Below are 21,495 nucleotides of genomic sequence, written 5' to 3' on the forward strand. Positions count from 1 at the left end.
AGAAGCCTTGACTTCAATATCGTCATAAGAAGCGACGGCTTGAGCTTGCAAAAAGTACAAAAAGTGGATAGCAGAAGATTGGAAATGGGTGATTTGGAGTGATGAGTCTAAAGTCAATAGGGTAGGCTCTGATGGGTGCAAATGAGTCTGGAAGAAACCAAGGAAAAAGGGGTTAACGTATAGAAAAACTGAAGGAACAGTCAAGTTCGGTGGAGAAAGTCTGATGATATGGGGTTGTTTCACAGCCAAAGGCGTTGGATACTTGACCTGGATCGATGGTATCCTATAAGAAGAGTTACTTCATACACTCGAGTACTATGGGTATGAAAAGGAAGACATAGTGTTTCAGCAGGACAACAACCCGAAGCATACGTCGAGATTGGCAAAGAAATGGTTCAATGACAATGAAGCAGAGGTGCTGGATTGGCCTACACGATCCTCAGACCTCAACCCAATTTAACTCTTGTGAGTGGGTTGTGAGTTGAAGAAAAAACTGTATACAGACTGTAACATACCTGGCGGCGTCCTTGCATAGTGGTCCATCTCCCACTGTGCAAGAGCGCGCACTTGATCTCCAGTCCAGTCTGCTAGCCTGGCTTCCCTACATGCTGTCTGCTTGCCTCTGTGTCTGCTGCTTAAGGGCGGCGCCCGATCACTTCCTGCTTTTTGTACCTGCTGCAGGCACACCCCTTGTGCGTCCTCAGCCTATTGCTGTCTGTCATCTGGTATTTAACCCAGCTGCTCCAATGAATCCCTGCCTGAGCATTGTGTTTCATTCAGTGTGGTCTTTCACTCTGAATGTGTCAGGTCCCCTTCTGTGTTCTCTTGTCTGCCTATCCTGGAGGCTGTATTTCCAGGCCTGTCTGAACACGCTCCTAGCCTGTTCCTCCCGCCTTCTAGGGGCCGCATACCTAGACCCGCTCCTGTATCTTGTCTGTCCTGTCTGAACACGCTCCTGGCCTGTTCCTCCCGCCTTCTAGGGGCTGCGTTCCTAGACCCGCTCCTGTATCTTGCTACTGTGTCTGTTCTTGTCTGTATACTCTTCTAGCCTGTTTTCCCGTGTTTCTCTGTCCGTACCTTTCCTTTTTCTGCAGAGTCTGAACTCGTACCTAACTCCTGCTCGTTGTCACTGTACTCCCGTTTGTGAGTTTGTGGTCCACTCGCTACTTCACTGCAAGTACCCTGTGGGTATCTGGTTCTGCCTTTCCCTTCCTGTCTGTTCCGTGTGAACAGAGGCCTGTCCCCCCTGCTCTGCCTTTGCTCACCGCTCCGGCGGTTCTAGCCTGCTCTGCCTTTGCTCCAGGCGGCCTCGTCCTGCTCTACTCTTGCTCACCGCTCCAGGCGGCCTCGTCCTGCTCTACTCTTGCTCACCGCTCCAGGCGGCCTCGTCCTGCTCTACTCTTGCTCACCGCTCCAGGCGGCCTCGTCCTGCTCTACTCTTGCTCACCGCTCCAGGCGGCCTCGTCCTGCTCTACTCTTGCTCACCGCTCCAGGGGGCCTCGTCCTGCTCTACTCTTGCTCACCGCTCCAGGCGGCCTCGTCCTGCTCTACTCTTGCTCACCGCTCCAGGCGGCCTCGTCCTGCTCTACTCTTGCTCACCGCTCCAGGCGGCCTCGTCCTGCTCTACTCTTGCTCACCGCTCCAGGCGGCCTCGTCCTGCTCTACTCTTGCTCACCGCTCCAGGCGGCCTCGTCCTGCTCTACTCTTGCTCACCGCTCTAGGCGGTCTCGTCCTGCCCTGCTCTCGCTCACCTCTCTGGGCGGCCTCACCCTGCTGTGTTTGTCCGCCACATCTGTGGTTCTGTTCCTGAGTCCCAGTGTGTACTGGGTCCTATCCCGCCTGTGTTCCTACCTGCTAGCGCCTCCCTGTCTGCACTCTAGCCGTGCTTGCCTGTACCCCCCTGCCTGCATACCCGCCTGCCTGCATACCAGTCGTGCCTGCCTATACCCACCAGTCTGTGTGCCAGCCTAACCAGTCTGTTCCTGTATTCCCCTGTGTGGGTCAACAGCCGTGTCCGGGGTCTGTCCTGGAGTAGCACCTGGTCCCTCTGCTCGGTTCCTCCTTGGTGCACTGGCGTCGTATGCCGTCGTGTGACCCTGGTCAGATCGGGTGAATACATAGTTACGCCCCTCCAGGCATTCACTCTCCGGCACGGTCCAGTGGAATCACACGCACACGCCGCTCAGCCCGGGCGTGTGCATTACACAGACCCAAGCGAGTCGACCAGTATGCACTAACTTTGGGAACATGTAGAAGAAAACTGGGATCAGACTTCGGTAGAGACATGTTTGACTCTGATAGAGAGCATGCCCAGAAGGATTCAGACAGTGCTGAAAGCCAAAAGGTGGATTTACAAAATAATAAGAATTAAAATTTAGATTCTTAGGAGCAAAACAGTAACAATGCAGTGACATGACAAGAATCTTGAGAACTAATCACATACGAAATAGTTGCAAGTCAAATTTATGTACGAGATAGCCAAGATGATTGTGTATAAAACTATGGTAGTCTCACGTTGGAAACAATAGTGGATGGTGAGATATGGAGCCTGAAAGTCAAAAGTTCAAAACACGGTTACCCTTTTGCTCGTCAGTTGTATAACTTAACCCCTACCAATAATATAGGGGATACCTAATTGACCGTGGATGTCCAAACACTGGGACTGGCACAGTACTCTGCTATCTGGCAGTTACATAGATACTGGATGGATCAGAAGAGCGCATATTCAGCCTGCACTTCAGTCAGACGGGGGTCTGCAAAGCCCCATTCTTGGGGTTGATGGAGTTCCCGGGGATCAATAAGTTATTCTCTATGCTATCAGTAGGGGATAAACTATATACTTGGTACAAACCCTTTGAACTCTTTCTAGTCCCTCAACCTACACATACATTTTATGCTTCTTACCTGCGATGTCTATCAGGGTGTCGTAGCGCGGTGAGTATAAATACCACAGTGCAATGGCAATAGGCACAATAAGGACGGAAAGGCAAATACATGTGACGCGCCCCTGGGCCTGTGTCGCGCTGCGTTGCACACGCGGGAGCTTACCCGGAGCCGGATCTGTTGAGGGTTGTAGTCTCGTGGCGGTGACCCGGTCCGTGCCCAGGGAGTCAAACTGAGCGGCGATGTATCAGCGGTAGATGTTGGACGACTACGCCACCCGTTGAGTACAGCTAAGGAGCTGCTGCTGCAGGGCAGACCGCTGAGGCCGGTGGTAGGATTGTGCAGCATGATAGTATAACCCCCAACGGGAGGGGTATGGCCTCAGGGCAGCCGACGTGGATGATGGGGGTAGCAGGAACCACTCGGAGACGGTACGGTGTAGTTCAGGGTCTTTACTGGTGACAAAGATAGACCCTCCCAGAGTACTGGCTAGCGATTGGGGCCTGGTCAGTCCTTGAGCAGATGGGATCTCCCCTGGCCAGGCGGAGTTGTAGGCCTCCCAGACTAACTGTACTCTTCTGGCTACCTTGCTAGAGGCGGGTATAAGTAGCCCACGTCCCTGAGTGCACCGTGTGGTGCTCACCCGTATGGCCGGTGACTCGGGGCCTTCTAGTAGCTTCCGCTCCACGACGGCGGTGCTGGTCCCATGCGTGTGACCGTGCCTTCGGGTTTCTTGGCCAGAGGACCTGGAATCCCCTGCCTGACGGATTCTGCTGCTGGGTAGGAGTTAGTCCCCACAGCCTCGGACTCCGGGTCCGGTCAGAAATCTTCTCAGTCAGGGCGAGCTCTGCAGCTGCCAGCCCCTGACTCCTTGTCACACTGCTCCCACAGAGCTCCTGATGTTCTGTTCCTATATTTGCTTCTTTTCTCTGTCTCTACTTCTTCTCTACTCACTAACCCTGACTCAGCCCTAGGTTTATATAGGGGAAGTTCTTCCCCTCCCAGGACTGGGCAGGAGGTGTGGCATGCACAGGATTCCTGACCAAGAGACCTCCCACCTGCTCTCAGACATAACATTGCTGTTACTGTGGAAACCAGATCCCTGGGGTGCCACACATGCTTCACAAGAATCCCTGTTTGCTTGATTGGACATAGATTTTTGGGGAGACAAGCTCTAGGGCTAGGAATGTTTTGATCCGTCTTGAGGACTTTTCTTAAGTGGAAAGTTGATTCTCATTAGTAGCAGATGGGTTGAAGAAAACCCAATCTCCGTATTTAAAAAAGCAAACAAAAAACTCATTCGAGTCTGGGCTCTCGTGAACTCTGAGAAGCTTTCAAGTCACCATGAGGTAGAAAAAAAAATCACTTCCTGCTTAGGTTCTGCAGTTTTACTTTCCTTTTCTGGAGATCACAAGGGCGTGACTATAAGATAGAGAAGGTTTTTCAAGAATCGAAGGAACCGTCAGCGTGATCAAAGTCACAGCGTCATAAAAAAGTGTTATAAATGTATGATGGATAGTCCTTAAAGGGCCAGCATGACAGGGATGATATGCTACAGTTAAGGAAGGGTTAATTATCTTGGTTTTCTAATGCACTAAAAAGAATACATAGACTGTGTCAGGCGAACCAGGAACCTGTCATCATACATGTAGCCTGATCTGTGGACAGCTCAGTATAGAGCAGGAGAAGAAGAGCAGAGTGATATATACTGTAGGTTTGTGGGAAAAGATTAGAATAACATGTTATTTATTCATGGAAATCCTTGGTGTTTGTTTGTACAGTCCTGCTCCTCGTTATTGGCACCCATGAAGTTTAAGTACATAATGTGGAATATCTCCTGAAAAAAATGAATCAAGTAAAACAGTTTTTTTGTATAGAGCACTCGCGTTAAATACAAAAAAGCAAATTATAAAAAATAATTTAAAACCAAACACAATGGGAGGGAAAAATAGAAAAACCTAAAGCTTGCTGTGTCACTGGTACTGGCACCCTTTACATTAATTTAGTATGGAAACACATTTTGACTCCCCTGTGGTAAATAACAAAAGAGATTCACCTGTGATTGTCGTTGCCCATGTGACATGAATTAGCCAATGAATGATGACTTCAGTTTTTTAAAAAGCCACATGGTAGGCCCTGTTCTTTTGTCACAATGGTGAAGACAAAGGAGCTGTCTGAGGAAATCAGAGCTGCTATTATTAGCAAACACAAGACTTCCAAAGGGTATAAGGCCATCTCCAAAGACATTGGAATCCCAGTTTCAACAGTGCGCAATGTTATTAAGAAGTTTGCCAAGCATGGAACCGTCAAGAACCTCCCTGGACGTGGGGGAAAAGAGGAAAATGGTCTTCAAAAGGTTGGTGTGAATGGTGGAAAAAAACACCAAGTCAAACATCCAAAAACCTGAAGGCCAACTTGGAACAGTCTAGGGTCATTGTTTCAACCAGTTCCATACTAAACCAAGCAGAGCTTTATGGGCGAAGGCCAAGGAAGAAAACATTGCTGAAGAAAATACATAAAAAGAAACGACTGACAAACCACAATCCTTCTGGGAAAATGTTCTGTAAACAGATGAAACAAAAATAGAGCTTTTTGGCAATGCAAAGCAACAGTTTGTTTACAGATGGCGCAATAAAGCTTATAAGGAAAATAACACCTTACCAACAGTTAAGCATGGTGAGCTGAAATCTGTCATTGGGAAAAAGAACCCTGCAAACATTCAAGAGCTCGAACAAACTGCATAGGAAGAGTGGGAGAAAATTCCAGCTGAGAAGTGCAAGAAACTTATAGATGGCTACAAGAAATGTTTGGAGGCTGTCAGAAATGCCAAAGGGTGTGCAACCAAGTATTAATTAGGGGGGCAACCAAGTATAAGTGCCTTTATTGCTGCACATGCTGTTTATCCTGTTTCTTCTTTGAAATTGCAACATGGAGGTTGAAAAACAATATTTTATTGCAGTATTACTTTGGACCACTAATTAAAAAATCCTGAGGATTCTCTCTGTGTTGTCTTAGGTTTTTTTTTTCCTTTCTCTCTTTCTTTGTGGTTCATGGACTGTTATTTAAAATGGATGTCATATCAGATATTTGAATTTGAAAGCTTTAAAGTGATCTCTAATGGGCCGGCCTGTTGGAGGCCTAAGTGTTTTCTCTGATATGAAAATGTGAATGACTTCTCTGTGTTCTATGCTTCCTAAAAATATGTGAAAAGTTTTAATAAAAATTACAGTTATAAAAAAAAAAAAAAAAAAAATCCTGAGGATATAACTTTAGTACATTTCCATTTATTTCTGAATATATTGGAGTCTATGAAAATAATAAAGGGTGTCAATAATAGTGAGCAGAACTGTATGAGTCCAATGGGTGGTCCTACTAGTGATTGACAGCTATGTCTGCAGGCACAGTCATGCAGGGAAGACTGTCAGTCACTGAATAGCTCCGCCCACTGGACTCATGTATAGAGTGGTTTGTAAAAGTATTCACACCAACTGCTTTGGCTTTTTATCTATTTTATTTTGTTACATTACAACCTGTGTTTAAATATTTTTGTAATCCGAATTGTGTGTGAGGCATCAACACTAAATAGTCTAAGTTGGTGAAGTGAAAAGATAAAAATATAGGCATAAATTAAATGTATGGGATTAAATAACTAACAATTGTCATGTCCATATGTATTCACCCCTTTTGCTATGAAACCCCCCAAAAATTCTGGTGCAAGTAATTACCTTCATAACTCACATGCTTAGTGAATGGAAGTCCACCTGTGTGCAATCTAAGTGTCACATGTCTGTCAGTATATACACTTTTCTTCCTCTGAAAGGCCACAGAGGCTGCAACACTATTAAGCAAGAGGCACCACTAACCAAACAACACCATGAAGACCAAGGAGATCTCCAAACAAGTCAGGGACAAAGTTGTTGAGGCATACAAGTCAGGCTGGGTTATAAAAAAATATCCCAATCTCTGATGATCCCCCAGAGCACCATCAAATTCATTATCATCAAATGGAAAAAACATGGTACCAGAACTAACCTGCCAAGAGAGGGCCACCCACCAAAACTCTCAGCTCGAGCAAGGAGGGCATTAATCAGCGAGGCAGCACAGAGACCAAAGGTAACCCTGAAAGAGCTGCAGAGTTCCCAAACAGAGACTGGAGTATCTGTCCATACGACCACAATAATACGGTGAGGTGGTCACATGAGACCAAAATTTAACTTTTTAGCCACCAAGGTAAATGCTAAGTCTGGCGCCAAACTAACAACTCATCACCCCAAGAACACCATCCCCACAGTGAAACATGGTGATGGCACCATAATGCTGTGGCGATGTTGTTCGGTAGCAGGGATGAGGAAAATGGTCTGAGTCGAGAGGAAGATGGATGGTGCGAAATACAGGGATATTCTTGAACAAAACCTGTTTCAGTATGTCAGTCATTTGAGACTGGGACGGAGGTTCACCTTCCAACAAGACAATGACCCAAAGCATACTGCTAAAGCAACACTCGAGTGGTTTAAGGGGAAATGTGTAAATGTTTTATAGTGGCCTAATCAAAGCCCAGACCTTAATCCAATTGAAAATCTGTGGTCAGATTTCAAGATTTCTGTTCACCAGAGGAAACCATCTAACTTGAAGGAGCTGGAAGAGTTTTGCCTTGAGGAATGAGCAAAAATTCCAGTGCAAGATGTGGAAAGCTCATATAGGCTTATCCAAAGCGACTTGCCGCTGTAATTGCTGCAAAATGAGCCTCTACAAATACTGACTTTAGGGGGGTGTATAGTTAGAACAAAATTATGGAAAACTTCAGTGTTCATATTTGTTGTTTGCTTCACAATAAAAAGAAAAACAAATGTTCACAGTTGTAGGCATGTTCTTTACATGAACTGATGCAAACCCTCAAAAAAAAAAAACAGTGAAATTCCAAGTTGTCTATAACTTTCAGCCCACAGATCAGACGACATGTTCAACATGACAGAAGCTTTTTTCTTTTCATTTAAAGCAAACGTGTTAAACTCTGGCCCACAGGGTGATTATATTTGGCCCGCAACATCAGAACCACCACCAGTATGTGGGGCCATTATACTGTATAGAAGGCAATGTGGGGCCCATAATACTGTATGGAGGACTATGAGTGGCCCATTATACTGTATGGAGGACTATGAGTGGCCCATTATACTGTATGGAGGACTATGTGGGGCCCATTATACTGTATGGAGGACTATGATGGACCAGTATACTGTTTGGAGGACTGTGTGGAGCCCATTACACTGTATTCTGCTTGGCCCTCCACTTTTGTCCAAGTTTTTCATGTTTGCCCTTTGTGTGTTTGAGTTGACATCCCTGATTTAAAGAGAACCTGTTCGCCAATTGAAAAAAATGTCTTAATAATGTAAAAAAAAAAAAAACACGCACTGAAAAAGTCATCAGTTTTTCAGTGAATCGGATTCAGTATGAATTAACATAAGAATCGGAAATATTGAAAGATCTGTAAGAAAGCAAACAAGCCATGGTCAGAAGTGCCAAACCACCCGGTGCCAAAAGTTTGAAAACTTATGAAGTTTTCACGGAGAATACAGAAAATATTGTAAATGAGGAAAAACATCCAGTGACAGGAGATCTTGATGACTAAAGGGGTCTGAGGAAGACGGGGAGTGTTCATGGTGCAGACGAATAGAATGTTTGTCCGAACACACAACTTCTCGTTCCTACGCATTGGTGGGCCATAACATGAGACGACCGGTTCCAGTGCCATTGCTAAGGGAAACATAAAGTCGATGACTCCAGTGGACAAAAGAGTACGGCAAAGGCCGGGTTTACAAGCAGTCAGAGATGGGTGGGACTGGCTGCACACATATCCCTAACCCGGGGTGTGGTATGGCGCATATAAGGAAGTACAGCTGTATCATTATTGTACAGTGAGTGGAGGTAAGAAGGCCTCCTGTGTGATGTTTCCAGACTAAGCTGGTATTTTGGATGCTCTACAGCCCGAGTGTACTGGAATATCACTAAAGTGCTGTTATTCGACCTTTTTACTTTGTTTTGCCTGCAGTGAAAGGCTGTTTATTTCAAGAGCCAGGGCCAACACCTGATACCCTAATTTTGCCATGAATGGGGAGTTATTATATTGTGTCTTCAAGCAGAGAGGTAAGGTAATAGAACAGCTACTAGTGCCAAGGCCACACAGACACAGGGTGTTAGACATGGCCCATACTCATGTCTTAAGGGGTCATCTGGGGGTAGACAAAACCCAGGACCGAATCCTCCAGAAGTTCTACTAGCCCGGCTGTCAACGAGAGATTATGAATTATTGTAGGTCCTGTCCCACCTGCCAGTTAACCTCCCCGATCGCTCATTTCCGTAGTCCCTTAGTGCCATTACCTGTCATTGAGGTCCCGTTTGATCGCATAGCGATGGATTTAGTGGGACCCTTGGTCAAATCTGCCAGAGGACATCAGTATATCCTGGTGGTCCTGGATTATGCGACATAGAACCCGGAAGCGGTACTTTTAAGAAACTCCTCCGCTTAGAGTATAGCCCCCTGAGCTAGTCCATATCTTTTCCCGAACGGGACTGGTGAGGAAGATCCTGATGGACCAAGGGACTGTTCATGTCGAAAGTCATGAGAGAGTGGTGCAAAGCCCTGCAGATGACACAATTCAGGACCTCAGTGTACCACCCGCAGATGGTCGGTCTCGTAAAAAGGTGTAATAAAACCTTGAAGGCCATGCTAAAGAAGGTAGTAGAGAAGGACGGCCAAGACTGAGACCGTCTACTGCCATATCTGATATTCTCCATCAGAGAAGTTCCCCAGGCATCTACGGGGTTTTCCCTGTTTGAGCTGTTGTATGGCTGACACCACCCTGGACTCCTGGATATAGCGAAGGAGACCTAAAGGGAAGCAGAGACTACATCCTACAGGAGCGTAATGGAGCATGTGGCCCAAATGCAAGAAAGGATTCCTGAAGTGATGCCCATCGTGAGAGAGCACCTCCTCCAGGCACAAGAGGCACAGTCGAAGGTATACAATCGGTCAGCGAGGGTGAGACAGTTCAGCACTGGTGATCGGATGATAGTGCTGGTACCCACTGTGGATTGTAAATTTCTGGCCAAGTGGCAGGGCACCTACAAAGTGGTCGAAAATGTTGTTGCGATCAACTATAAACTCCACCAACCAGGGAGGAGGAAGCCCTACCAGGTGTATCATGTCAACCTGATCAAGCCATGGCAAGACAGGGAGCCCGTGGAAATCCGTGTTTGGTGGCTAAGTCTGAAGCCGCCGTGAAAGATGTCACAGTGGTAGAGATGCTGTCATGTGCCCAAAAGCAGCAGCATTCCCGAGAATTGCTTAATCAGAACAGTGGCCTGTTTTCAGAGTTGCCGGGTTGTACTCACATCATAGAACACTAAGTCCTCACTGAGCCTCATGTCCGGGTGAATTTGAAGGCATATCAGATTCCCGAAGCTTGCCGAAAAGATAATCTCTGAGAAGACAGCCTTTTCAATGCCAGATGGTTGTTTCCAGTATTCCAGCCACCTTCCAGAGAGCCATGGGCTGAATCCTAGCTCCCCACAAGAAGAACGCAGCAGCCTACCTGGATGAAATTGTGATCTTCAGCCAGGATTGGGGAAGCCATCTAGGCAATGTCCAGGTGATATTTGATGCTTTAAGGAAGGCGGGGTTTTCCATCAACACGAAGAAATGTGCCATGGGGATGGAAGAAGCCAAGTACTTTGGCTATGTCCTAGGCAGGGATAAGATCAAACCCCAAGTGAATAAGGTTGACGCAATCCAGAACTGACCACAACCGTGCTCAAGGAAGCAGATCGGAACATTTCTGGACATCGTGGGCTACTACCGTCGGTTCATCCCTAATTTCGTCATGATAGTGGGACCTCTGATGGACCTACTTATGGGTATGAAGTTCGCTATGGCCAAGTGGACTCCAGAAGTGGAAAAAACATTCCAGGAACTGAAGCTAGCCCTGTGTAAACAACCAGTGTTAGTGACTCCAGACTTCTCCAAGGAGTTTGTGGTCCAGACGGATGCATCAGATGTCGGATTAGGTGCCGTCTTGTTTCAGGAAGTGAATGGCGAAGAACACCTGAGTCGGAAACTGTCGTCGTGGAGAAGGAATGTTTGGCCAACAAGTGGGCGTTGGACACTTTAAGATACTACCTATTTGGGCTCGCTCACACGAGCGTATAACACGGCCAAGTGCTATCTGATGTTTTATCAGATAGCACTCATCCCAATGTTATACTATGGGGCAGTGCAGATCTGTGTTTTTTTTTTCTCATGCCGAATCGGTCTGTGTAAAAAAATCGCAGCATACTGTGAGTGCATCCGAGAATTGGATCGTACTCACCCATACAAGTCTATGGGTGTGTGTGGAACATCGGACTGCACTCGGATGTCATCTGAGTGCAGTTGAAGTACCACGGATGCCGGAAATAGAGGAGATGGAGACATTACTTTCTCCGTCTGCTCCGCACCTGTGATGTGATTCTCTCACGTAAGAGCACAGTTGTAGCACAGTGCACGGACACTCGGCTCAAACTCTGACAGAGATTTGCATAAACGGCCCCGATTTTATTGCACGAGAGAACATGTGCTTGTGTGACCCCAGCCTTAGGCAGGAAGTTCAGGATAGTGTCAGACCATGCCCCACTGAGGTGGATGTGGGAGAAGAAGTGAAATAATGCCTGAGTGACCATGTGGTTCTTGGCTCTTCAGGATTTTAGCTTCCATGTAGAGCATAGACTTGGAAAATTACATGGCAATGGTGACGCTCTGTCGAGGGAAGGTGCCAAGCCCCCACAGCATTGGGCAGAGGGGGGGTGGAAGTCGGACACATCATTGATGGGAGATATGTATCAAGGAGGTGGTTGTCCTCAGTGAAGTAAACTCGGAAGCAAGCTCCCATTCGTATAGTACGGAGAGTGTTAATAGGGCATAGCAAGGGAAGGGTTTAGAGATGGGCAGTCAGAGATGGGTGGGACTTGCTGCTCACATATACCCACCCTGGGTGTGGTATCATGGATATAAGCAAAGTCAAACTGTATCATTGTTGCACAGTGAGTGGAGGTAAGAAGGCCTCCTGTGTGATGTCTCCAGACTAAGCTGGTATATTGGATGCTCTCCAGCCTGAGTGTCCTAGACTATCACTAAAGTGCTGTTATTTTAACTATTTACTTTGCTTTGCCTGCACTGAAAGGCCATTCACTTCCTTTTCTTGTGGCATGGTTAATAGAGTCTTAATAAATCAACCAGAACGTTTTTACATAAACCGCTTCCCGTGCCTACATCAAATACAACCAAGTGAGTAGAAACTTTACAGTATTTAATAGTGCAGCAAAACTCAGCCCCATTTGTTCCCTTTCTCTTTCATTACATGTGATGTCATTATAGTCCAGTTTACTATATTTCATGTTATTTTTTTTTCTTACTTTATTTCAAATTTTCGCTCTATTATGAGTGCCTGTGTATGTATTTATATATATGAAATCTCCTTATTTTCTTTGTGCAATTTTGTTTTTCTTGCTTTTTTTTCTGTTGGCCTGATCCTTGGACAGATTTTTTTGCTGCACTACTAAATACGTTACTATTTGGACTATGTTTGTGCCATGGTATTTGCACCTCATTGAATCTACTCTACCACCGAGGCTTTCTCTACCGTTGAGTGCCGACCATATTATCTTATACAAGGGTTTTATAGTCTTGAATTGGTTCCATGAACATGGTAATGAGTTTTCATTGCTTATCTGGTCTTCATAGTCTCCCTGATACTACTCCTATAGAGCATCTATGGAACGAGGTAGAACGGGCCGAGTGAGAAGCTATCCTATCTGATCCAATATCCTATCTGATCCAGTATCCTATCTGATCCAGTATCCTATCTGGGCCAATGGCCAATCTGGGCCAACACATAGTAGAATCTATGCCAGGACAAATTGCTGCAGTTCTGAAGGCCAAAGGAGGCTGAAGCCCTACTAAGTGGGCATCTCTAAGAAAATAGCCAGTGTGTGTGTGTGTGTGTGTGTGTGTGTGTGTGTGTGTGTGTGTCTCTGATGATGCACGGTTCCCCTGACCGCTGCAGCCAATCATAGGCTGTGTAACTGCTTATTTCATTTTATTTAAAAAGAAAACATATCAACAAACATTGGCTACAATTAAGACATTAATGAACCTGAATAGTCAATGTCATACAAAAGCATAAGAAACTACAGAATTGTTTTTGTATTTGTTTGTATTCCCCTTCCCTCAGAAAAAAAGAACAATTAATCAATAATTTATATAAAAAATAAAAAGTTGTGACTCTTTATGACATAAAACTTTCCAGACGTCTTACCTGCGATGTTCATCGGTGCGACATATTTTGACTTCAATACATATCCTAATGCAATGGCAATAGGTACGATAATGATGGATAGGCAAACACACAGTCCACAAAAATTGATTTCTTCTTGCCTGGAGGGTCGGTTAATATCTTTAGTAGGGGCCTTTGCCACAGCTTTTTGCCTGTTCTGTTGCTCCATTTTAGTAGCACTTGGGGAGAAAGTACAACCTTGGGATTTAAAAAATAAAGTTAAATGACTTTGGTGCAGCTCTTACAGCGCAGATACCATGGGTGTGACTGAATGGAACAAGTGTAATAAAAATCAGAGGAAGCGACTAAAGGGCAATGAGATCAAAGTCACAATATCCAATATATATGCACATATAATCCATATACTTCACTTCAATAGGAGCTGGGCTGCAGTACCCGAGAGTGGCCATTTCACGGTGTATGGCGCTGTGGTGCCCGGGCCATTGTGGGGCCAGCAAACAGCTGACTGGTAGGAGTTGCAGGGTCACTGATGTTGGACCCTCACCGATCTGACTAGCTATGACCTATACTAAGTCCAGTAAAACCCTGGGGTTTCCTGAATTAAATAAAATGCTGCACAGAGGCAACGATAAAGCAAATATAAGTAAATAAGATATACTCCCTACCGATCCAGTGCCGAGTCCCCAATCCTCCACCCGCTGGTCTTCTGTTTTCCTCGATATCACACATACCCAATGTGACCTCTGCAGCCAATCCCTGGCCTTAGTGAATGTCTGCAACAGTCACGCAGGATATATGGGATATGACAGCTGCAACCAATGCAAACAGACCAGTGGGGACAATCAGGGAGGCAGCGCTGGAATGGAGGAGAGAAAAGAGGATGAGTATTTCCTATATGCTCATTTTAGCTGGAGGGCAGCTTAAAGAGCTTGTCTAGTTTTAGGCAAACATGGCTTTTTTTCCACCCAAACCAGCGCCACCCCTGTTCTCAGGTTATGTGTGGTACTGCAGATCAGCCCCATTCACTTCTATGGAGCTATAATACCAGACACAACCTATGGGCAGGGTTGGCGCTGTGTCTGGCAGAAAGCAGCCATGCTTTTCAGCAATACCAGTCGTCATGCGGTGGTCACCACAGTGGTCCGACTCCATGGGAATCAGGGTGCGTGTGGTATCGTCTTGATGCCTACACTTGAGGCTTAGTACTGTATATGACTGCAAAGGAGAAACTCATTTCACCCCAATATCATACCAAGAATGGCATCACACAGAATGACTGGATTACAGAGAGAGCTCCAGAGCAGAAATCACAATGCTTCTTCCTTATGTAGGCATCTGTCTATTACTTCTACTTGTGATATTAATTAGTGGTTTTGGGATTGTACAAATTTCATTTTTTTTGGAAATTCCACCCCACCCCCACCTCCACCTCCACCATCAGCCCCAGAACTGACACCGCCTGCAGTGTCAGGGGCCGGCCACAGGAGGGCAGCAGCGGCCAGGCTAACCCGGCGGTTGCTAAGGGAATCCTTGAAAGCGGAAGTGCTGGCCACACGTGGTGCAGACATGGCGGAGAAGAGGCCACGGCTGCTGGAGGTGAGGAGGATTATAGGGCAGCAGTAATCGGGGATAAGGAGGCCTAACGTCAGCTCTCATCATCCTCCAGTCAGGGCTGTGCGCGGGCACGAGTGGCTCTGGTTTAGGCATTATAGTCTGTACGAACACTTAGATAAAGCGCAGGATGTGATGGTTGGTGTAAGGAGGTGCATGCTGGGAGTTGTAGTTCTATAACCTGTATGGACTGTTACCACTGGCTGCTGTTCCTCAGCTGGGAATTCTTGCATTTGTAGTCCCCCCCCCCCCCCCCCCCCCCCCGTGGTGACACGTCTCACAGCTGAGGGTTTGCAACGTTGTATCCAACCTGGAACATAATGAGTTAATCCAGTGTGCCAGATCGGTGGGGGTCTTCCCTATGGATTTAGCCCCTCTTATCAAAAAGTGTTACCCCCACCCAGCCCCTATTTACGCCCCAGCAACTTGGGTAGAGTTTTGCCCCTTTTTTCAGATCCATCCTGTCACAATCTTGCATTGACAGAATCTGGATTGTGGGGGTCCCAACACTGCGCCACCCCCCATGGTTTAGGGTTTATCACCATCCAGCACAGGAGATAAACGCTTTGGACTGATATGAGGTTTCCTTTACTGTAAAACACACTTTTTTCCCACCACTTACAATCTATACTCACTGGGCTGAGACCGACCCCCGGACTCTGCTGTCTCCCACCGGCCTCCTTGCTGCTTCTTCAGCCTGTGCGTGATGGCTGCAGCCGATCAGGACTAATTGGCTGCAGCGCTCATCTGATGCCTCTGCCTGAAGAAGCAGCAAGGAGGATGGTAAGGAGTAGGAGCAGCAGCACTGGAGTAGATGAGTATCGCTATTTATTTTCCCTCGCCCTTTGTAAATGTGTTTTTAAAGTAGTGAACAAATCCTGCAACTATTGGAGAATTGCCCAGCCTGTGTAACAAACCCTCTGCGCTGAGTGTGAGCCACAACGCCGGAGTAGCCTTTATTCTCTGAATCAGAGGGGGCCAAGGACAAACTCCTGTCAGCCAAATTCAGGCAACTGTGAACCCGATCGCACCAGCCTCCTACATGCCTGTAGGGCATTGGTTCTGCCCAGGGGAACTGCAGCCGGTCCATGAGACTCCATCCCCCCCCCCCCCCACTTGCACCAGGTTTAAGATTATCTATACTGGTAAGGAAAGGAAACCCTCAGCTGTAAGGTAATGGGTGCAGACTGATCCTCTGGCTCTAAACAAGTATCATCCACCTTCACTGACAGCAAGCAGAGATCTCAGATGGTGGGGGGACTGAAACACAACGTATAACAGCAACTTGCTGAAGTTTTTGCAGACTAAATACAGGGGTTAGCCTGCGAATAGTATGTATCATTTATCCGCAGGTGATCATTGGGACCCCCCACTGATCACGGGAACAGGGGTTCTATGTACAGTTTGGATATAGCGATGGTCACACATGTGACCTAAACGCTCGCTTCATTCAATGTCTTTGGGACTGATGGAGACGGACAAGTTCAGCGCTAGCTCACATTGTGCTGGGGGATGGAGCACGACCAGGGGATTCTCTGTTTGCTTTTCTGCGACTCTTTGTGTCATGTTCACACCCTGGAACAACTGACTATAAAAGATTTCCCTTAGCTCCGGCCTCAGATAATAATTATTTTTTTTGTCGTTTCCAGGAATCTGATGAGAAAACAGACTGGAGAAAGTATAATGCCGAAAGTATGACCCGTCCCTCATGTGTCACCACCTTCTTGTCCTTTTATATGAATCTTAAAGAGGTTGTCCACTACTTTTTCACTGTTGACCTGTCCTTAGGATAGGTCATCAATATCTGATCGGTCGGGGTCCAACACCGGACGCCCCCGCCTATCACCCCCTATGGATATGTCATCAGTGAAAAAGTAGTGGACAGCCTCTTTAACTGCCTGAAAAACTTTGCAAATTGCAGGAAAAGAAGTACTAAAAAAATGGAAGGAGGCAAGGTTGCTAAAGTTCTTGGAGAAGACGCACGTAAAGAAGCAGCGACTAGCTGAGAAACTGCAACAGGAGGAAGAAGAAGAGGAGGAAGAAGAGAAGGAGGAATCACACGGTACAGTCAGAATAGCTGTTTTATGGAGCGCAGGAATCTCATCTTCCAGTTGTTAGGACATGCTGGGAGATGTAGTTCCATGACAGCATTGCATATCCAAGCTTCTCGCATGGGGCCAGGTCTGATGATTGTGTTTGTCTCTTAGGTCGTCCATACACAGTGAGTGTGGCATTACCTGGCTCCATTCTGGATAACGCCCAGACACTGGAGCTGCGTACGTACCTGGTTGGACAGATAGCTCGGGCGTGCGCCATTTTTTGTGTGGATGAGATCGTGGTATTTGATGAAACCGGTGAAGGATCAACGTACGTACTTCGTATCTGAGGGCGAGCACGAAAACGGTCAATGTTTAATGCGATATGTTCTCGTCTGATGCACCTTGTATTACAGAAGCACGGAGGGAGAGTTTGAGGGGGTTGGAAGAAAAGGCCACGCATCTGTGCAAATGGCGCGTATACTGCAGTATCTGGAGTGTCCTCAGTGAGTACTGATCTCTCCGGGAAGGGACAGATGGTGACAACTAAAGTTGGGGCAAATTGATTTGCATGACCCTGTTCATCGGCCCCGTCAGTAAACTGGCTCTTCTTTCTATTAGCCGGCCTGGCGCGATGTCACGTGTGTCACAGGGTGGGCCGGCCGGCTGGGGGGGTGGGGGCGGGGGCCGCCTTGTCGCCATCAGTACAGCTCACTTGCTATGTATGTGATGTGCTTCCCGCTCTTGCCTTTTCCTCCATAGGTATTTGAGAAAATCCTTCTTCCCCAAACATCCAGATCTGCAGTTTGCAGGTAGTTACACAATACCTAGATGATATTGGGGTCTATCTTGGAGCATTTGCGGCGACGTCATCATTCTGTATGTTAACCCTTTCTAGGGCTCTTAAACCCTCTGGACAGTCCTCATCATGTAAGAATTGATGAAGAGTCTATGTACCGGGAGGGAGTTGTAGTAGATCGACCCACTAGGGGCAGCAGAGGCTCATTCGTGAACTGTGGGATGCGGCAGGTACAGTGACGCCTCCCATAGGGGACTATATGTCGTCTGTTAGTAAATGCTGGTCAGAGCCGTCCATACATCTTATATTTTTGTAGGAGGTGCAGATCGACAAGCAGCTGCAAGTTGGAGTCAGAGTCACCGTTCAGATGCAGACTGCGAACTCCGGTAATTTATCACGTGCCTCTGTAATATCAGATGTTAGTCTCCATTTATCACCTTAGTGTTTAGCCTGTAATACTAAAAAGTTAAAAAAAATTAAAGGTGGGAAATAATAGTTTGAGGGAGATTTAGGTAGTTTCATCCTCCTTTTCCCCACTCATTATATTTGGCGAAGAGATGCAATACCAGACCAAGCCCATTGATAACAGTGGCGCTGTTTCTAATAACTGATAACCCCTTTTTAAACAAAAGCTGCAAATTTTGATGTGTTCGCAGGAAAAACTCGGCTTAAAATGTTTTAGTCCGTTTTTATGTTTTTTTTTTTCTTTTCTCATTTATTAAAATGGGTGAAAACTCATGAAAAAGTTAACAAAACTGCTTCAAATCTGCAAGGAAAAAATAAGCAACATGTGACTGAGATTTCAGAAAATGCTGCGTTTTTTGTGAGAAAAAAAAAGCAACTTGTGCACATACCCTAAAGGGGGGGTTGGATGGCACCGCTCAGTCCACCATCAGGAGGTGAGCGAGCAGATGAGTGTCAGGACTTGTGCATGCGTCCTTGCAGTGTGTGCAGACACATCTGTATCGCTCACCTCCCAGTGCAAATGTGAACAGTGCTGGACAACCCCTTTTAATATTGGGGGAGGGAGGATTCTAGTTAACGTCTTGATTGGTCAGGGGCGATAACGTCTCTGCTCCGGACAAACCCTTTAAGGCTATGTGCCCACGATGCAGAAATGCTCTGGATTTTTCCTGAGCGTTTCTGCATCTCCCTGGCAGAAAAAACACATGCGGACTGTACATGCGGATTGTACATGCGTTTTCCTGCCAGGGACAAGCGGATGTGAAGCGTTCTTCACATGCATTTCCGCATGCGAGTTGTCAAGCGCTTTCCAAGCGATTTTAGCATCACTTGGAAAGTGCTTGTCAAGTTGGTCACACTATATAAATCCATGCAAACAGCATATATAGTGTGACCCCAAAGAATGGTAAAAAATAAATCTATACTTACCTTCTGATGGCCCCCGGAGTCTTTATTCGATCCGTCCTGGCTGCCGGCAGCTCGCGGTACACTGAAGGACCTGCGGTCACATGACTATGACATCAGCGCAGGTCCTTCAGTCCACCGCGATCTGCCGGCAAGTGAAGACAAGGACACCGCGGGCCATCAGAAGATAAATATAATATTTATTTTGTTATTATTTTTTCACAGTTTCTATGGTACCCGGGTCCGGAGGAGAGTCTCCTGTCCTCCACACCCGGGTGCCATCCGCACATTTAAACGCTTGGATTCTGCATCTACAGATGCATTGATTACATGCGTTCCAATGCAAGTCAGTGGCGGCGAAAACGCAGCGCTTCTGCAAAATAGTGCTGCGTTTTTTTCCGCAATGATAATCCGCAGCGGAAATTTCCGCAGCATGTGCACAGCACATGCAGATTATCATTGGGGAACATGGCAGGTCTTCTACCAAGCGTTTAAGCGTTTCTGCAGCGTTTTTGCCGCCGTGGAAACGCTTAAACGCATCGTGGGCACACAGCCTTACACGTAAAGTTCTGCCCTGTCAATGTACCGTGTGATGTTTCTTGGGAAGGAATTGCACTGCCAGTGCGGAAATTGTTAGGAACCACAGCTGCTGCAGTATACATACCCGACTGTCTTCTGTATATAATTCTCAACTTTTCCTACATATTTGCTTTTATATCTAGACTTTTCATTATTTGATCTTTTTCTAGAGCAAAAAGTTAAAAAAGGAATTGTGGTGTCGCCGCAGCATCCGAGGACAGAAGCTGGCATCTACTGGGGGTACAGAGTGAGGCTGGCATCCTGCCTCAGTGAGTACGAGGCTTCACATATAATCTTATTGTGTCTGGGCTGAGTACTGCCGCATTCAACCATCTCTGTATCTTAGGTGCGGTTTTCACAGAATGCCCCTATAAGGACAGCTATGACCTTACCATCGGGACCTCAGAACGAGGGAGCAGCGTGGAGGAGGTGACGCTGCCGGCTTTCCGGTAAACATTAAAGCCTTTAATGGAGGGGGTGGGGGGGCATTTTTGGGTACACACATTAGGATGTTGTAAATGACAGCGGGTGATTAGATCCTGTTCTGCCTCCGTCCTACAGAGAGTTATTACTACTGTGGACTTATGCTTCATGCAGGACGCTGGGATTCTCTTTCAATCTTCCCGCTCCAGTGTTTTTTTTTGTTTTCTTTTCAATTTTGTCATGTGTATTTCCCACTGCTACTTCACAGCAGTGACATTATCTTCTGATGTGTTGTCAGACATGCTTTGATTGTCTTTGGTGGACTTCAAGGACTGGAAGCCAGTGTGGACAGTGACCAGAACCTGGACATAGACGAACCGGGCATCTTGTTCAACCATTACCTAAACACTTGTCCAGGCCAGGGCAGTCGCACAATAAGGACAGAGGTTGGTAGTGTGTGCACATGACATATATCTAAGTTATAACTCTAGTGCATACGGGTCAAATCTGGCCTGCAGGATGATTATATTTGACCTGCGACACATGAAACACCACCCCTATGTGGGACTCATTATACTGTATGGCGGACTATGTGGGCTCCCTCATCTAGTCTGTGGTTACCCTACATGGGTTGATCGGCCAAAAATCATAGCATAGGGCAAGTAAATGGGTTCTCCCTGTGACCATTAAACAAGTCTCCAAAAGTCCAGATGATCTGACGTTTTGCAGCGGGCTTATCGCACTGCTACCCCACTCACTTGCTGATCTAGCAGTGACACACAGCAATATTTGATCTGTAGACCCAGCTCAAAGTGGCAGAAACTATTTACTAATTTCACAATTGACAGAATCTAACGCTTTTTTTCTTTCCCCATCCTTTGTCTAGGAAGCCATATTGATCTCACTGTCCACATTAAAACCCAGACTAGAACAGGCAGGTCAGACGCCCGAGGAATGCTGAAGGTTGACGGATGGCCTGAGTGGTGCGGACATTGTATATATGAACAAAGCAAATCAATAAATGTATTAGATTCTACTGGATTTCTCCTGATTCTATTCAACTGTCCATAGAAATTTCTAGAGAAGGTAGATAAGACTGGTCTGCGCAGCATTCACCACGTCCATGTCACTCATCATTTGCCTCCTGCCGTGATGGCCCTCACGTTACTTGCACTCTTCAGAATGTTAGGAACGAAAAGCAGCCCCGAGGCACGCTCAATGCTCTCTATCGGGACCAAGAAACGCTCCAAGGGGGTCTTCTCATCTACGGGGCAGTTTGGCATCACATAGGGCTGCAGCTCTATCTCTCCACTGTGCTTCTCTAAGACGACCACCTTGAAAAAGTGCGTGGGGACAGCGACGTGGTTCTCACCGATGACTTGGTATTTCACATACATTTTCCCATCGGCTTCCTTTCTGTAAAGAGAGAGGAATGAGTGCCAGGATCCCTGGGATCCATCAGCGTCTGATC

General features: G+C 46.5%; 3 protein-coding genes across 6 annotated transcripts in view; 1 reads left to right on the top strand and 2 right to left on the bottom strand.

The window, feature by feature from the left end:
• Positions 1–13,528, bottom strand: part of LOC141154354 (torsin-1A-like) — a 35,867-nt gene extending 22,339 nt beyond the window's left edge. The window contains exons 1-2 of one of the 2 annotated variants that reach the window (XM_073640111.1): positions 3,998–4,261; positions 2,905–2,992 (exon numbers count right to left, since the gene is read on the bottom strand). In XM_073640111.1, coding sequence (XP_073496212.1) covers positions 2,905–2,992; positions 3,998–4,036 — 127 coding nt within the window. In that variant the 5' untranslated portion in view covers positions 4,037–4,261. Of the gene's footprint in view, positions 1–2,904; positions 2,993–3,997; positions 4,262–13,229 lie in introns of those variants that run through there. The other variant, XM_073640110.1, reaches the window with a different exon arrangement.
• Positions 13,529–14,691: 1,163 nt separating this feature from the next.
• Positions 14,692–21,065, top strand: SPOUT1 (SPOUT domain containing methyltransferase 1). The gene is made up of 12 exons (XM_073640109.1): positions 14,692–14,804; positions 16,469–16,511; positions 16,741–16,881; positions 17,027–17,186; positions 17,272–17,361; positions 17,618–17,667; positions 17,754–17,884; positions 17,971–18,040; positions 19,772–19,870; positions 19,948–20,050; positions 20,323–20,470; positions 20,911–21,065. The coding sequence occupies exons 1-12, from the start codon at positions 14,775–14,777 to the stop codon at positions 20,983–20,985; spliced, it is 1,140 nt and encodes a 379-aa protein (XP_073496210.1). The 5' UTR covers positions 14,692–14,774; the 3' UTR covers positions 20,986–21,065.
• Positions 20,832–21,495, bottom strand: part of ENDOG (endonuclease G) — a 31,817-nt gene continuing 31,153 nt past the window's right edge. For all 3 annotated transcript variants that reach the window (XM_073640114.1, XM_073640115.1, XM_073640112.1), the window contains exon 4: positions 20,832–21,440. In XM_073640114.1, coding sequence (XP_073496215.1) covers positions 21,158–21,440 — 283 coding nt within the window. In that variant the 3' untranslated portion in view covers positions 20,832–21,157. The remainder of the gene's footprint in view (positions 21,441–21,495) is intronic.

This window comes from Phyllobates terribilis, unplaced genomic scaffold (assembly GCF_046119375.1).
Source record: "Phyllobates terribilis strain yellow unplaced genomic scaffold, ASM4611937v1 Scaffold_7__3_contigs__length_470593459, whole genome shotgun sequence".
In the NCBI taxonomy this organism is placed as follows: domain Eukaryota; kingdom Metazoa; phylum Chordata; class Amphibia; order Anura; family Dendrobatidae; genus Phyllobates; species Phyllobates terribilis.

Bases quoted from the DNA above. Each gene is read 5' to 3' on its own strand.
- SPOUT1 (XM_073640109.1), top strand. From the start codon at position 14,775: ATGGCGGAGAAGAGGCCACGGCTGCTGGAG. The intron at 14,805-16,468 runs GTGAGGAGGATT...TGTCGTTTCCAG, and splicing joins AGAGGCCACGGCTGCTGGAG to GAATCTGATGAGAAAACAGA. The intron at 17,362-17,617 runs GTGAGTACTGAT...TTTCCTCCATAG, and splicing joins CAGTATCTGGAGTGTCCTCA to GTATTTGAGAAAATCCTTCT.